At 40.2% G+C, this 18,288-nt stretch overlaps 1 protein-coding gene across 1 annotated transcript in view; it reads right to left on the bottom strand.

Moving 5' to 3' along the window:
* The window catches only part of atp6ap2 (ATPase H+ transporting accessory protein 2), a 63,975-nt gene that overhangs the window by 36,670 nt on the left and 9,017 nt on the right, over window positions 1–18,288 (bottom strand). The window contains exons 2-3 of the mRNA XM_060833053.1: window positions 18,159–18,286; window positions 5,132–5,260 (exon numbers count right to left, since the gene is read on the bottom strand). Of these exons, the coding sequence (XP_060689036.1) occupies window positions 5,132–5,260; window positions 18,159–18,286 (257 nt within the window). The remainder of the gene's footprint in view (window positions 1–5,131; window positions 5,261–18,158; window positions 18,287–18,288) is intronic.

Genomic DNA, 18,288 nt, shown 5'->3' with positions numbered 1-18,288 from the left:
GTGCATATTCTAAGTTCCTAGTTACGAAGACTGAGCAGTCACAAAATGAAGTTTTGTTTGATTACCATAGCAATTCAGGAATTTCCAGAATGTTCCCTCAAATTAACCACATTATCTTCCTTTACTTGGCCTCATTCAAGAAGAACGAAAGCTTGACCTGCGTCAAAGCTTTGTGGGTCAAGATTAGAATAGTGCTGAAAAAGCACAGCAGGTCAAGCAGCATCCGAGCAGGAAAATCAACATTTCAGACCAAAGCCCTTCATCAGGAGGAAGGGCTTTGGCCTGAAACGTCAATTTTCCTGTTCCTCAGATGCTGCCTGATCTGCTGTGCTTTTCCAGCACCACTCTCACCTCGATTCTAATTGTCAGCAAGTGCAGTACCCACTTCCACAAAGCTTTGTGCGTGTGAAGTGCTAAATAGGAGAAACTTGATGAAACCGTTTTGCCTAAGTGTGTAAAATTATCAGCTAAGTCTGCAAAACTAGGCTACCCAGGGACCTTGCTACACAGACTACAGTAGGCATCTTTATGTATAAACTTATTCAAATATATGGATTGTCAAGCATTAAGTTTTCTTTATATAAATCATTTCACTTGTAATACCTTGATAGGTTAGAACAAAATAAAACAGACAATATAAGAGTTAACACGATAACAAATGCTCATGTCTTTTGAAGCAGATTTTTTGTTTAAAGCAGTTCTGTCTAATAATCAAACAAGTGCTTTCCTAACAATGGGTCATGACTGCTAATGAAGTTACATGATGGGATTTGGGGTTGAAAGCTGAGGCAGTCATGGCTGGAGTGGAGCACAGACTGCTTTCAAGCAGCTATGAAGCCCCTTTGAATTCTCTTTTTTGGTAGGCATGGTCTAATTGATTACTCTAGTGTTTTTGCAGCAGCAATTTGGCAATGCCGATGAAAACGTAGATGTTTTCTTTTCAAGTAACCATGCCTTTCATCAAAACACCACCTTTCCAAAACAATGACTGACATCACACCCCTAACGTTTGCAATGAACAACCCATTATTCAACATTCACATATTTGCCCACATCCAAACCCCTCCCCCCACTCAACTGTTGTGCCAAAATGACGACTCTCCTGGTCACAACATCGGAAACATTAGAATGGGATTACACTGGGAAAAGGTTTGGAAAGCACAAATAAATTTTTATTCTCCTGTTCTACTCCTCAAAATAGCTTTGATGTGGTAAAAGTTCAGTTGCTATATTAGCTATTTTAACTTCAGGCAGAATAGCAGAACTTCAGGAAGCTTTTTTGCAACTGCATATTGCACACAAGTAACCACGAACTGTCAAGCTTCGGTTTCGACTTCTACTTTAAAGCTTAATTATTAGTTCTAGGAAGGCCAGCATTTTCACAAATGTAAACCTGAATCAATATATTTCAAACATCAAACTGGACTAAATTGTAGCAAATTTGCATAAATTAAAATTCCTTATAAAGTCAATTGAAAAGTAATTTAATCATTTCCATCCAGTTTAACTGGATTCATTACATCCATATTGCTGATACTTTGAGCAAAAGAAAGAGTAGCAGAGAATAGTCTTTTGATAAACATGCCCCACTATTTGATATCATGACTGATCTGCCCCAAGCCTCAAATTTCTCACCCACGCCAGCTCCTCTTTTCCCTCAACTTGCTAATATTTCTAAAATCCACCTTCTTCCTTTAGGTACTTTTAATAAGCCAGCCTCCACAACTCTGAAGTAGAGAACCCGATACATTCCCTACCCTGCCAGAGAAGAAATTCATTTGCACCTCAGCTTTGGCGTATTTTAACTAATACCCTAAGAACCCAAATTTAACTCAACAAACACATAGTTCCTTTTCCACAAGATGCTTAAATTTAGCACTGCTCACATAGATGCGCATTGTATGATGACTTTTCTGTAGCATAAATTAAGTTAAAACTAAGAACTTCAAACGAATGACTTGAGAAACACAAATGGGACTAAAAGCTAAAACAATTGAAATGTTGCATCTCAGTCACCTCTTAATTGTGAATATATTCCACACCAAATTTTGTTACTGCAATAGATAATGGATAACATTGCCAGGACTGAGCTGGTACAGACGAAAAAAGGTGCCTTGATTCAAATCTCCAGTGTGCACTAAATTGGTTTCAACTGGATTCCAGTGAAGTCATTCATTGGGTCAGAGTTTGGTAAGGAAGTAGAATGGGTTGGGTGGGAGGTGATCGTGATAGGTTCTTTGGCAATTTTTCCTTTTTGATTATCCAGAGGACCTGAATAGGAGTGCAAGTACAGGTGTAGAAAGGAAGAGATAACAAGACTTGTAATTTAATGCCTGGACAATCTGATGTAGCAATTTGAGTGAAACTCTTAAAGCCAGGTCAACTCTACAGAGGTTATGCTAAGGATTTGCAAAGTACAATGGCAAGCAGCAGCCGGGGAGCATGAATTTCAAGTTACATCCAGACACCTTTCAAAAATGTTGAAAACAAATAACGCAAGCGTAAAGCATGAATAATCAAATCAAAATTGAGGGAGGGGGTGCCCTCAACAGTCAAGATAAAATCCTATTCAACATAATGGAAGACAGGCAATTCAACAGCAGGGCAAGAGGACAGTCAGTAATTGGATTGCAGCAGGTGGACAAAATATGTATCCATTTTAAAAGTCAAAAACTATTCTTATTACATATTGATAAGTCATTCATGGTTTAAAAACCAAGTGAGAGGCAGAAATGGTTGGAGAACTGGAATTAGACTTCTCTTATACAGTCTGAAGAGCTGCTATATATTGAACTGGCATGTTAGTGTAAAATTCCAACCATAAGGATTTATGAATTAAAAAGTGCCAGGAATTTTGTGGGCAGACATCAAATTTTATATTGCAAATTGATTTGTAGCATTGAGTTGAAACTTTGGTGAAACAATGCACAACTGAATCACAGCAATCAAGTGAGGATTTCATAATATATCACCATACAGTTAAAACATAGAACAGTGTGTATGCGTTCAATCTTCAAAACATTATCTTTAATCTTATACAGTTAGAATTCTTGCTGTATATAAAATATGCACATTTATAATAGAAATTGCTTATGCAAACTTGCATTGGGGAATTACAGCTCTCAAAAGGAAAGAAGTCGGTGTCTAATCACTTCTCTTACTCAGTTTTAAGTTAAAACTCTTCACTATAATTGCAACTATAAACACTGGTATGAAGGAGAAGCTAGACAGGTATTATGAGGGATAAACAGAAAAATGCGTTAGAACAAGATGAAACTAGGTAGGAAAAAGACCAACATAATAAGCAACATTCAGGTAGACCTGTTGGGTTTAATTGCCAATTTGAGCATTAGGACTGAGAACGTAAAATGAATTCGAGAAAAATACATTTTGAAACACTGATTATATCTCCATGTCATGCTGCAGTTATCCATTTCCAAGTCTACTTCATTTGAAATTTACACTTTTTGCCTTGACACACATCCATGACAGAACAATCTTGTTAACAGATATGTTCTAAATATACAAGTGATAATTCTGGAATATTCTGTTGCCACCCAAAATTACAGTCAAACCTTTATTGCTTGCATCTCTAATTTCCTGTTTAATGCCTTCCCCAACATCAGAGTTTGGGGATCTGTATGTAATCCCCACTATCATTTTCTGCCCTGAAGTGCTTCTGAAAACTCTACCCATGTAGGTTCTGCTTCAGAGCGGACATCTTTCCTCATTATTGCATTACTTCCTCTTGAACCAGCAATGCTACTCTATCTCCTTTCTTTGTGCCTGATCTTCCCAAAAACAAATTACTCTGTTGCGATCCTTGGTCATCTGGTAGCCACTTTTCTGTAATCTCAACTATGCCAGACACCGATTATGTCTATTTGTGCAATTAACTTATCTATTTTATTGCACCTGCTGCATTAAGAGACATGGCCTTAAGGTTGGACTTGTTAATATTCCAGAGTTGAGAAATGTGGTGCTGGTAAAAAACAGCAGGCCAGGCAGCATCCGAGGAGCAGGAGAATTGACGTTTCGGGCATAAGCCCTTCAAATGAAGGGCTTATGCCCGAAACGTCAATTCTCCTGCTCCTCGGATGCTGCCTGGCCTGCTGTATTTTTTTTTAAACCAGCACCACATTTCTCAACTCTGGTCTCCAGCATCTGTAGTCCTCACTTTCTCCTTGTTAGCATTCTAGCCCCATTTACATTGCTTTGCACTGTGGCCCAGTTTTTAATTATGGCTCTCGAACGCTATCATTTTTCTTACCTTTGTTTCATTTTTCCCCTCATTTCCTTTTGTAGGTTCCTAACTCCTACCATTTTACCTTAAACCCTTCCTAAATACACTAGCAAATACTTCAACAGAATAACAGTTCCAGGTCTGTCCAAGTTCAAGCTGCCCAGCTTGCAATGGGATCATTTCCCCTAATTGCTCCCATTGTTCAAGGAATATAAAACCCTCCCCCTCACACTATCACTCAAGCTATACATTCAACAGATATATCCTGTTGCTTCCAGCACATGGCAATAGTAGCAAATCAGCGTTCACTACCTACCTTTTAAACTTGCTTCCTAAATCCCTATTTCTGCTTTTTTGTCCTCATTTTAAAAAAACTTTTAGTGGTACCAATATGTATTACAATGAGCTGGTCACCCCCCCCCCCAAGTTAAAAATATAAGTTAAGAATATAAGTTAAGAGTGAGAAAAAAAGGACAGCTCTTCCAATTTAGATGCACTGGGGACATATGGAGAACCACTAGCACTGTTACCAACCAACTTAGGATACACCACTGATTAGATCTGAGTGGGCAACATGCAAAGCCATCAGGGAATTCTAAACAGTATTTTCAGTTAGCAGGGCAACTAAAATACAGTTCATATTAAGTTTGGATGACTTTTTAAAAACTAGTAACTCAGCAGTTTCTAAAGGAGAAAATTGGGTTTTGACACCTAAATCTTTTGTTTTCTCTTAGTCATAATTTCTATTACTTCCATAAAAAGATGAATTAAAATAAAGTTAATAGGCTTCTACCAAGTTATAAAATTTTATCTGCCAAGGTGCAGTCAATTTTGCAGCAAGAATTGTCCTTTGATGTCAGATTACATACAAAGATGGAAACTACTTACATTTTCAACAATGTATGAAATTTCACTCTTGGGCAAAGCCAGTTCTTCTATTCCCCTCACAGTCACGAGAAAGTTGGCACCTGGCCGATGAAACAAGCTGCCAGAAGCAAGTCCAGGCCATAAAAGATCCTTGAAAAGCAAATTGTGTAATTTTCAGGAAAATCTGGTACAACTTGTTCCTGCTTTTTACAAGCCAAAAAGGCACAACAAAGTCAAAGTCAGCTTGAGTCTTGATTAACTCTAGGTTCCAAACTAGCTATATTACAAGGCCATGAAGAACATTAACCATCAAAAATAATAATGCAATAAACAGACAAGCAGGACAGGAATAAGCATGGTAACCTTGCATGTCTGGTCAATGGTTGTGGTTAAGACAACTAAAATGGAGACACCACCTTACCCACAGCAGTCCACCATTCATATTCAGGGTATAAGTGTGGAATGACTGCATGTGTGTTCAACACAAAATGGTCAAGTGCGCAAGTCCCTTCAACCTAAATGTATAAAAGCAAACAATTTGAAAGTAATGCCTTAAACTTCAAGAAAGGCATTTTACAAAAGGTATGGAAATGACATTGGCTAAAGTAGACTGGAAGTTACTTTGAAAAGGTAATCCAGATATAGAAGTAGGAATCATTTAATGAAATCTTTTGTAGCTTTCAAAATGTACATATTAAAAAAAAAGAAAAACGCTTAGAGAAAGCTACATAATCTATGCCCAAGTCAACATGTTAATGCATCAAACTGAAAAAGATGAAATTGAAAGAAAGGAGCACAATATTGCAAGGATCAATGGTAAGTCAAAGGATTAGTTTCTGAACTCTTCCCAAAGGATGATTTAAAAGGATGGACAGATTAGAAAAAAAACTAGCAAGATGATAAAACAGACATTAACAACTTGTCGAAGTACACACAAAAAAAAAAGGGAGTGGTTAAACCAAGTGTTGGCCCCTTACAGTATTAGATGGTGGAACTGATAATGGAAAATAAAGGCAATGGAAAACAGCCTTTGAATAAGTGTTTTATATCTGTCTTGATAGTACCAGGGGAATATAGGCATTTCCCAATAAAAAACAGGAAAAAAAAATCAAGATGGGCAAAGGAAAGGGTGAAACCCTTAAAACAAAATCACTATTGATAGAGGGGAAAAAAAAGGGGACTTGAAAAGTAATGGGACCTGGCTAAAAAATCTGCCAGGTCTAATGGTCTGCAATCTCCGGTCTGAAAAGTAGTAGCAGCAGCAAAAACAGCAGATATGGACTATAATCTTCTAAAATTCCCTCTAGTCAGGAAAGTTCCAGGATTTTGGCAAATCGCAAATCTGACATTCATTCAATAAATTATGCAGCTAGAAAGAAGGAAACTTTATATATAGGCCAGTCAGCCAAACATGTGCCATTGGGAAATTTGCACAATTCATTGGTAGGAGTAATAGAAATGCAGTTAGAAAATCTTAATACAATCAGGCAGTGTCATAGAGACGCACAAAACTGAATTTGACTCTTCAGTCCAACTTGTCTGTGCCAACCAGATATCCTAAATTAATCTAGTCCCATTTGTCAGCATTTGGCCCATATCTACAAGACCTTCTTGTTCATACACAAAAATATCTGGATAGGTATAATTGTACCAGCCTCCACCACTTCCTCTGGCAGCTCATTCTATACATGCACCACCCTCCATGTGAAAAAGTTACCCCTTCGGTACCTTTTATATTTTTCCTCTCTCACCCTGAACACATGCCCTCTAGTTCTGGACTCCCCCACCCCAGAGAAAGCTATTTACCCTAACCATGCCCCCTATGATTTTATAAACTGAGGTCACCCCTCATCCTCCAATGGTCCAGGGAAAACAGCCCCAGCCTACTCAGACTCTACCAATAGCTCGAGCCCTCAACCCCAGCAACATCCTGGTCAATCTTTTCTGAACCCTTTCAAGTTTCATAACATCCTTCCGATAGGAAGGCCAGAATTGTACACAATATTCCAAGAGTGGCCTAGCCAAAGTCCTGTAGAGCTGCAACATGACCTCCTAACTCCAATACTCAATGCACTGACCAATAAAGGCTCGCATACCAAATGCCTTCATGATCCTACCTACTTGTGACTCCACTTTCAAGAAACTATGAACCTGCACTCAAGGTCTTTGTTCAGAAAGACTCCTCAGGACCTTGCCTCGATTTGCCTTTCCTCATTTAAATTAAACTCCATCTGCCACTCCTCAGCCCATTGGTGCATCTGATCAAGATCCCGTTATTCTGGAGGTAACCTTCTTCACTGTCTATTACATCTCCAATTTTAGTGTTATCTGCGAATGTACTAACTATAAACTTCATGCTCACATCCAAGCCATTTATGCAAAAAACAAAAAGCAGTGGACCCACCACTAATCACAAGCACCCAGTCTGAAAAGCAATCTTCCACCACCACCATCCTCTGACTTCTACCTTCGAGCCAATTTAGAGTCAATATGCTTTTATGAAAAAAAAGTCTCATTTGACAAATTTAGAGTTCTTCAGGGATGACAAGCATCGAAATTTTAAGCTTTATCTACCATTGTTCAAAAAGGCATTCACTAAAATACAGCATAACTACAACTTCGCAAGAACTGATGTGCTCTGGTGTTTGCTTTAGAATGGACAGTCTTGGTAAATAGACAGGAAATAATCAGGATAAATAGGTAATTTTCAGGTAGGCAGACTGTAACTCATGGAATGCCAAAGAGATCAGTGCTGGGGTCAACTATCACAATCAATATTAGTGAACTGGATTAATAGACTGAGCGCATGTAGCCATATATGCTACCAATACACACAGATAGGTGGTAACGCAATGTCTGCAAAAAGAGGGTAAAAGATTTGGCAAATGGAATATATGGGAGGAAGACTAGAAAAACAGAAAACCATTTTGATAGAAACAAGAACTGCTGCAGTACAGAACGATTGAGTAGCATCATACAGAAATCACAAAGGGATTAGTATGCAGGAACAAGTCAGTTCAGAAGGCAAATAGGCTATAGCAATTAATGCAAGGGGGAAGTATATGAAAGTAGGAAGTTGTGCAGTGCATGAGTGAGACCACACCTAGTGCAATATCATACTCAATTTTCAGTCTCCTTGAGAAACAGAATTGCTTGGGGAGCTAACTTTCACAGGGTTCATTCCTGGAATGAAAAGGGTTATCTTGTGAACAAAGTTTGACCAAGTTGGACATGCAATTAATGGCGTTCATAGGAATGGTGAAGTGAACTTATTTAAATATAAATTTAATTGGGACTTAACAGGGTAGATCCTGGAGAATGATTCTCTCAGGAGGCAGCTAAAACTAGGAGGTACAGTGTCAGAATAGTAGTCTCCATTTAAAGAAGATTTCCCTCAGAAGGTTGAGTTTAGGATCTCATCCACACAGATTACATTACATTGTCCTCATTTTGACTTTTGTTAAAATGCAGATCATGGGCATCACTGGCTACAGAATACAATGGTCAAAGTTTGCTTTTGTCACTAAGCCAGTATCTAGTTGTGAAACAGTGTTCAGTGCTGGGTCCCTTGCTGTTTCTAGTGTAAAATCATGATCTGGACATCGATATAGGAAGTATGATTAGTAACTTTGAAGATGTGAACATTAGTCATGTGGTAATAGGGTAGAAGAGAGCCTAGAATCGCAGAACAAAATAGATGGGTTGCTAAGACAGAACAATGGCAAATGAACTTAAATCTGAAAAGCCCAAGGTGATGCACTGCTGGAGAACTAATATGGCAATGGAGTACAGTGTAAATAGTAGGACCCTAGTGTTACTAAGCATGGTGTGTTTACTTTCTATTTTCAAGCATTTTCTGAACTTCAAGTATGGGTTCAGGTGCCCAAATGGAAAGGCTGGGAATCAGCTGGCCCAAAATAGATAAATGTAAGAATTGGCTGTTAATTGGATACTTGAATTTTAACTGTGGTTGTGACAACTATTTGAACTAAACTAATTAGTTTATGTTATGCCTAGGATACGAAAACCCAATGGAATTTAAATTTTACTGCTGACACCTGGAAGCCAATCAAATAAGAATTTAATGTGTCATGACAGATAAGAAATGCGGGCAGTGAAAATTGATCACAGCAAGTGCTATTGATCAGACGAGCAACTGCTGTATAGCCGGAGAGCTAACTACCCATTTAACATCTTGCTCTCAAAGAAATTGAGAAACACCAAAGATGCCTTTGCCAGTAAAATATGGTCACAGTTTTTAAAAAAAAGGACAGATGACAACCCAGGGAGATCATCAGTTGGAAGACTTAAGACAGCAGGGAAGACAGATTGTGGGGGCTTGGGATTAAGTTAACATAATATTTAACAAGTGCGTTATTGGAGCAGTTTTTTTTGAGTGTGTTCTGGTCAGATACTACGTAGTTAAGTGGGCCTTGGATTTGTGAATAGTTATTACTTAGTGTTCACTATCAGAATTAAAATAATTGTTATTTTTCCTGTACACAGTGGAAGTAGAGTTCTGTCACTCACATTTTAACATTAAGATCCTGGGTAATCCAAGATGGAGGACAGGAAAGATTTATGGCTGTAACAGGCTACTCCTTTGAAGTATTATAGGTGTTGGAGGAGATTTCCTTGAATTCCAGGAGCAGCAATTACTGTTTCATGTGCTGTGGCATTGTTTTGGAACTTTGGAAAGAAAGAGACACATAAGTGAGCAGTTTTAAGTGTGGCCTTGCTATAAGTCTGCAGTAGTGAATAAAGTAGGTTATTTCTTGATTAAATGTTTTATTGAGATATGCCTCTTGATTAAATTTAAAAACATAAGCCATAAGTATTAAATTAGTGTGGGTAGTGTTTTGCAGAAGAATAAAATGGTGTTTTTCTTGGGGTCTGCAGATTAGAAGAAGCAAAAAAATGGCCCCAAGAGTAATATGCTCTTCTTGTCAGATATGGGAGTTTAGGGAGTTTACAGGTTGCTGAGGATTCTCTCTGCAATAAATACTCTTGATTGCAAATCCTATCAGATCGTATAGAACAGTTGGAGCAACAGTTAGAGGCAATGAGTTATTTACAAGAGCAATGGGGTGTGATAGATGGTAGTTATAGGAAGAGGGAAAAGTCACAGATACAGTCACATAGATGGATTAACTCGAGGAAAGGTAGGCAGGTAGTGCAGTGTCTTCTGTGGCTATCCCCATTTCAAACGAGTATGCTTTTTAGAAAATGGAGGGGGTGATGGATTCTCGGGAGAATGTAGCACAAACAGCCAAGTTTTGGTATTGCGACTGGCTATAATGCAGTGAGGAGTATGTCGGGTTCTAAGTGATCAACCGTCTTAGGGGACGCTCTAGTCAGAGGCACAGTCAGGCGCTTCTGTGGCCTGCAGTGACAAATCAGAATGGTGTATTGCTTCCCTGGTGTCAGGATCAAGGATGTCTCAGAGGGTGCAGCATATTCTCAAGGGGAAGAAGCGCCAGCAGGAGGTCATTGTCTGCATTGGAATGGAAAAAGGTTAAGATTCTGAAGGAAGATTACAGAGAGTTAGGCAGGAATTTGAAAAGGAAGTCCTTGAGAATAGTAATATCTGGATTACTTCCGCTGCTACAAGCTAGTGAGGGCAGGAATAGGATGATACAGCAGATGAAGGTGTGGCTGAGGAGCTAGTGTATGGAGAAGGATTCACATTTTTGGATCATTGGAATCTCTTGGGATAGAAGTGACCTGTATAAGGAGGACGGATTGCACCTGAATTGGAAGGGGACTAATATACAGGCAGGGAGATTTGCTAGAGCTGCTCAGGAAGATTTAAGCTACTAAGGTGCAGGGGTGGGTGGGACCCAGGGAGATAGTGAGGAAAGAGATCAATCTGAGACTGGTACAGTTGAGAAAAGAAGCGACTCAAACAAATAGAAACAAAGCAAAGCAGAGAACAAGGTAGGATTGATAAATTAAACTGCATTTATTTCAATGCAAGAGGCCTAACAGAGAAGGCAGATGAACTCAGGGCATTGTTAGAAACAGGAGACTGGGATATCATAGCAATTACAGAAACACGGCTCAGATGGTCAGGACTGGCAGCTTAATGTTCCAGGATACAAGTGCTATCGGAAGGATAGAAAGGGAGGCAAGAGACGAGGGGGAGGGATGTTTTTGACAGGGATAGCATTACAAAACTATTCAAGGGAGGATATTCCAGGATATACATTCAGGGACGTTATTTGGGTAGAACTAAGAAATAAGAAAGGGGTGATCACCTTCCTGGGATTGTATTAAATACCCCCTAATAGTCAGCAGGAAATTGAGAAACAAATTTGTAAGGAGATCTCAGTTATCTGTAAGAATAATAGGGTGGTTATGGAAGAGGATTTTAACTATGTGAACATAGACTGGGACTGCCATAGTGTTAAGGGTTTAGATGCGTACAAGGGTTTGTTAACTGTGTACAAAAAAAATTGAGTCAGTATGAGGATGTACCTACTAGAGAAGGTGCAAAACTTGACCTACTCTTGGGAAATAAGGCAGGGCAGGTGACTGAGGTGTCAGTGGGGGAGCACTTTGGGGCCAGCGACCATAATTCTATTCGTTTTAAAAACATGATGGAAAAGGATAGACCAGATCTAAAAGTTGAAGTTCTAAATTGGAGAAAGACCAATCTTGACCGTATCAGGCAAGAACTTCCAAAAGTTTGGGGGCAGATGTTCGCAGGTGAAAGGAGAACGGCTGAAAAATGGGAAGCCTTCAGAAATGGGATAATGAGAATCCAGAGAAAGTATATTCCAGTCAGGGTGAAAGGGAAGGCGGGTAAGGTATAGGGAATGCTGGATGACTAAAGAAATTGAGGATTTTGTTAAGAAAAAGAAGGAAGCATATGTCAGGTATAGACAGGATAGAGTAAGTGAATCCTTAGAGTATAAAGGCAATAGGAGTATACTTCAGAGGGAAGTCAGGAGGGCAAAGTGGGGACATGAGATAGCTTTGACAAATAGGGTTAAGGAGAATCGAAAGGGTTTTTACAAATACATTAAGGACAAAAGGGTAACTGGGGAGAGAATAGGGCCATTCAAATATCAGCAAGGCAGCCTTTGTGTGGAGCCGCAGGAGATGGGGGAAGATATTAAACGAGTACGTTGCATCAGTGTTTACTGTGGAGAAGAACACAGAAGATATGGAGTGTAGGGAAGTAGATGGTGACATCTTGCAAAATGGCCATATGACAGAGGGGGAAGTGCTAGATGCCTTGAAATGCATATAAGTGGATAAATCCCCAGGACCTGATCAGGTGTACCCTAGAACTCTTTGGGAAGCTAGGGAAGTGATTGCTGGGCCCCTTGCTGAGGTTTTTTTTAAATCATCGATAGTCACAGGTAAGGTGCCGGAAGACTGGAGGTTGGCTAACATGGTGCCACTATTTAAGAAAGGTCGTAAGGACAAGCCAGCAAACTATTGACCAGTGAGTCTGACGTCAATGATGGGCAAGTAGTTGGAGGTACATCCTGTCCCTCAGGATTCCATGTATTTGGAAAGGCAAGTACTGATTAGGGATAATCAACATGGCTTTGTGCACGGGAAATCATGTCTCACAAACTTGATCAAGTTTTTTGAAGTAGTAACAAAGAGGATTGAAGAGGGCAGAGCGGAAGACATGATCTATATGGACTTCAGTCAGGCATTTGACAAAGTTCCCATGGGAGACTGGTGAGCAAGGCTAGATCTCAGAATGTAGGGAGAACTAGCCATTTGGATACAGAACTGGCTCAAAGGTAGAAGACAGAAGGTGGTGGTGTTGTTTTTCAGATGAGAGGCCTGTGACCAGTGACGTGCCACAAGCATTGGTGCTGAGTCCTCGACTTTTCATCGTTTATATAAATGATTTGGATATGAGCTTAAGTGGTGCAGTTAGTAAGTTTGCAGATGACACCAAAATTGGAGGTGTAGTGCACAATGAAGAATGTCACCTCTGATTACAACAGGATCTTGCTCAGATGGGCTGGGAAGTGGCAGAAGAGTTTAATTTAGATAGATGAAAGGTGCTGCCTTTTGGGAAAGCAAATCTTAGCAGGACTTATACACTTAATGGTAAGGTCCCAGGGAGTGTTGCTGTAGAAAGAGACCTTGGAGTGCAGGTTCATAGCTCCTTGAAAGTAGAGTTGCAGGTAGATAGGATAGTGAAGGTGGCGTTTGGTATGCTTTCCTTTCTTGGTCAGAGTATGGAGTACAGGAGTTGGGAGGTCATGTTCTGTACAGCTGCAACATGAGTTAGGCCACTGTTGGAATATTGTGTGCAAATCTGGTCTCCTTCCTTTCGGAGAAACGTTGTGCTACTTGAAAGAGTTCAGAAAAGATGGACAAGGATGTAGTCAGGGTTGGAGGATTTGAGCTACAGATAGAGATTGAATAAGCTAGGGCTGTTTTCCCTGGACTGTCAGAGGGTAAGAGGTGACCTTACAGAGGTTTATAAAATGATGAGGTAAATAGACAAAATCTTTTCCTTGGAGTGGGGGAGTCCAGAACTAGAGGACATAGGTTTAGGGTGAGGAGAAGATAGATATGAGACCTATGGGGCAATTTTTTCATGCAGAGGGTGGTAGGTGCATGGAATGAGCTGCCAGAGGAAGTGGTGATGGCTAGCACAATTGCAAAATTTAAAAGGCATTTGGATGGGTATATGAACAGGAAGGATTTGGAGGGATATGGGCCGGAACCTGGCAGGTGGGACTAGATTGGATTGGGATATCTGGTCGGCATGGATGAGTTGGATCGAATGGTCTGTTTCTGTGCTATACATCTTTATGACTCTAAAACATTACAAGGCAAGGTGAGCTTTTCTCAATGTTTGGCTTTAATTAACAAAGGGATTCAACCTCTACATCGTAACATGAGAAATATAGGGGATCAAAGGAACCTTGGCATGCATATCTGCAGATCTTTGAAAGCAACAGGGCAGGGAGATAAAGTGGTTAAGGCATATGGGATACTTACCTTTATCAGTTGAAGGATTGAACGGTGGCACAGTGGTTAGCGCGGCTGCCGCACAGCGCCAAAGATCTGGGTTCAATCCTCGCCTCGGCAACTGTGTGTGGCGTTTGCACATTCTCCCAGTGTCTGCGTGTGTTTCCTCTGGGTGCTCCGGTTTCCTCCCACAGTCCAAAGATGTGCAGGTTAGGTGAATTGGCTATGCTAAATTGCCCGTAATGTTAGGTGAAGGGGTAAATGTAGGGGAATTGTTCTGGGAAGGTTGCTCTTCGGAGGGTTGGTGTGGAATTGTTGGGCCGAAGGGCCTGTTTCCACACTAAGTAATCTAAGACCAGGGAGGTTATGATGGAGCTCAGATAATAGTTTGGTCATAGCTGAAGTAATGCAGGCAGCTCTGATTGTCCCAGTATAGGCAGGATGAGATTTCACTCATGGGTGCAGGGAAAATTCAACTGCAAATTGTCTGAGCCAGGCTAGGGTTGTTTCCGTTAAAAGCAGAGAAAGCAGACAGGCAGAACCAACTGATATGTACAAAGTTATAAATTGCATAGCCCAAATAAATTGGAAGAAATCTCACCCCTTAAAACTGGGACCAAAATCAAGGGGCATAGATTTAAAAGGTAAGTGCAAGAGGTTCACAGGGATTTATGGAATTTGAAGCTGGGTAAATGGAACACAACGGAATGGTAAAGACTCGAGCCATCATAGTATTTAATGAGCATTCAGATGATCATTTGAAGAGCCACAGGATACAAGGAAACCCACCATGTACTCGCAAATGGGACTAAGGTAGATAGTTTTTCTTGATGACCAGCGTAAATACAATGGTCCAAAAGGCCTCCCTCCATGCTACAATACTCTAACTTTCCTGGCTTGACTTAATGACTTGAATAGATGTCTCCTCCAAGTCTGGAAATTCATTGTGTAAATTAACAAACCATGATGAGCAGTGTAAAAGACCAATATTTACAAGTACATCTTAACTTCAGCTCTATTCTTATGAGAAAGTTTCAATAGAGCACTTATGTCAGTCAGAGCTGTACAGCATGGAAACAGATCCTTCAGACCAACTTATCCAGGCTGATTAATATCCTAAACTAATCTAGTCCCATCTGCCAGCATTTGGTCATCTCTTTAAACTCTTCCTATTTAAATGCCTTTTTAAATGCTGTATTTGTACCAGCCTCCACCACTTCCTCTGGCAGCTCATTCCATACATGCACCACTCTCTGGATGAAAAAGTTGCCCCTTAGGTCCCTTTGACATCATCACCCTAACATCTTAAACCTACGTCCTCTAGTTCTGGACTCCCTCACCCCTGGGAAAAGACTGTCTATTTACCCTATCCATGCCCTCATAATTCAATAAACCTCTAAATGTCATCTCAGTCTCCAACACTCTGGCAAAAAAACTCCAGCCTATTCAGCCTTTCCCACCCTGGCAACTTCCTGTGAATCTTTTCTGAACCCTTTCATGGGTCACAACATCCTTCCTACAGCAGGGGGAACCAGAATTGAACAGTATTCCCAGTGTCACCTAACCAATGTCCTGTACGGTTGCAACAAGACCTCCCAACTCCTGTATTCAATGCTCTGACCAATAAAGGCAAGCATACCAAATTCCTTCTTCGCTATCTTATCTACCTGCGATTCCACTTTCCAGGAGCTATGAACCTGCACTCCAAGGTCTCTGTTCAGCAACACTCCCACAACCTTACCATTAACTGTATAAGTCCTGCTAAGATTTGCTTTCCCAAAATGCAGCACCTCACATTTATCTAAATTAAACTCCATCTGCCACTTCTCAGCCAATTGGCCCATCTAATCAAGGAGTCATTGTTATCATAGATAACCTTCTTTGCTGTCAACTACCCTTCCAATTTTGGTGTCATCTGCAAACTTGCTAACTATACCTCTTATGCTCACATCTAAATCATTTATATAAATGAAGAAAAGTCATGGACCCAGCACCAATCCTTATGGCACTCCATTGGTCACAGGCCTCCAGTCTGAAAAACAACACTCCACTACCACCCTGTCTACCTTTGAGCCAGTTCTGCATCCAAATGGCTAGTTCTCCTTGTATTCCAGGTGATCTAACTTATTAACCAGACTACCATGCAGAAGCTTGTCAGCACCTTACTGACATGCAGTCGATCACATCCACCACACTGCCTTCAATGCCTTTTGTCATTTCTTCAAAAAGAATCAAGTTTAGAGACACGATTTCCCTAATCAGTCTTTGCCTTCCTAAATACATGTACATCCTGTTCCTCAGGGTTTCCTCCAACCAACTGCCTATCATTAATATCAGACTCATTAGTCTATAGTTCCCTGGCTTGTCCTTACCACCTTTCTTAAACAGTGGCACCACATTAGCCAACCTCCAGTCTTCCAGCATTTCACCTGTGAGTATCGATGATACAAATATCTCAACAAGGGACCCAGCAATCAGTTCCCAAGCTTCCCAGAGTTTTGGGTACACCTGATCAGGTCCTGGAGATTCATCAGCTTTCTGCATTTCAAGACATCCAGCACCACCACCTCTGTAATATGGACATTTTTAGACGTTGCTATTTATTTCCCTACATTCTCTAGCTTCCATGTCTTTTTCCACAGTAAACACAGATGCAAGGCTGCCTTACTGATCTTTGAGAGTGGCATATTCTCTCCCTAGTTATCCTTTTGTCCTTAATGCATTTATAAACACCCTTTGGATTCTCCTCAACCCTATTTGCCAAAGTACTCATTTCTTTTGCCCTCCTGATTTCCCTCTACTGCCTTTAAACTCTTCTAGTGAATCAATTTCTGTTGTCTTTCTCTGACACACGCTTATTCTTGACCAAAACAACAATTCCTTGAGTCACCCAGCATTGCCTACACCTACCAGCCTTGCCCTTCACCCTAACAGGGAGGGTGTCTCTCACTTCTGAAGGCTTCCCAGTTCTCCCTTTAGTTGTGAATATCCGTCCCAATCAACTTTTGAACTTTCTTGCCTAATACAATCAAAATTGGCCTTCCTCCAATTTAGAATTAATTTTTAGATCTGCTCTATCCTTTATCTATTTTGAAGCTTATTCTCTCATCGAAGCCTCCATCACCTGCCCTGCCTTATTTCCCTTCTTTGGTTGTACTTCATGATTACTGATGAACAAAAATCACTTATCCATGACACAAACTTGCTTTTAAACTTCCTTTGGGCTTTTGGATTTCTAACTGCAAGTTACAATGGAAACAGCAGTACTGAGAGATCACAGGAACAGGGCAAGTAACTGGATCTTCTTAAATCCATATGGGCTACTCTTCAGAGAGTCAGTGTGGACTTGTTGGGCCAAATGGCCTATTTCCACACCGTAGGGAAACAAATCTAAACTAAACTGAATATGTATTGAAATAGAGGCAGAGTCAGAACCAGGAAGAATGACTAGACTGTGTAATTGAATGCAGAGTGATGTAAAAGAACAAAATAAGGACAAGTTGGGATTGCAAGTTTCATAATAAAAGACAAAAAAAAAGAAAAATTTAAGTCTTAAACCAATAATTAAATGCCAGAAGAACCAAAACGGTTTAACACTTGACAATATCAAGAGCTAATTATGCATTTAAAAGAGTTAAACATCTTTAAAGACAAGGTCAAACTTCCTCTGGCATGATTATTGAGTATTGATCATCCCAGAACAGCTAGGTCCTATCCTTCTATGTTCTTGAATGGAAAAGCTTCAAGGGAAGATACTATTGGAATAACATGAACAAGAAAAGTTCCTGAATTCTGCATTTAGCTATGTCTGTGCAATTGCTGCAAACTACTGTCCAATTTACACGGAAATAATGGAATGCATTGATATTTTTACCTATATTGCTAACCCAAGGCTTGGGCCAATTGATTTAAATAGGTGAAAATACAAAGCATATTTCACAGCCTGTACACTTTAAGCTCTTGTCACAGGAGGGTCAGATTCAAAAGACAAGCAAATATTAAGCACACATCCCAGAGATAATTGAATTTTCTGGTACAGAATCACAGCACGAAAATTCAGGCTGCAGTGTTCATGAAAGAATTAATTGTCAGTTACCTCATCAACTGAAAAGCCCATTGACAGAGACACAACATCAGGAATCCGGCCCCCAGGCAAAGGTCCTGCATCTTGGAAACGAACAGACTGCGAAGCCCTCAATACACTGAACCGGTCACCAAGGATGCCT

The sequence above is a fragment of the Hemiscyllium ocellatum genome, chromosome 12, assembly GCF_020745735.1.
Source record: "Hemiscyllium ocellatum isolate sHemOce1 chromosome 12, sHemOce1.pat.X.cur, whole genome shotgun sequence".
Classification (NCBI taxonomy): Eukaryota; Metazoa; Chordata; class Chondrichthyes; order Orectolobiformes; family Hemiscylliidae; genus Hemiscyllium; species Hemiscyllium ocellatum.
The sequence above is the reverse complement of the archived record's forward strand: the minus strand, read 5'-3'. Positions and strand labels throughout refer to the sequence as shown.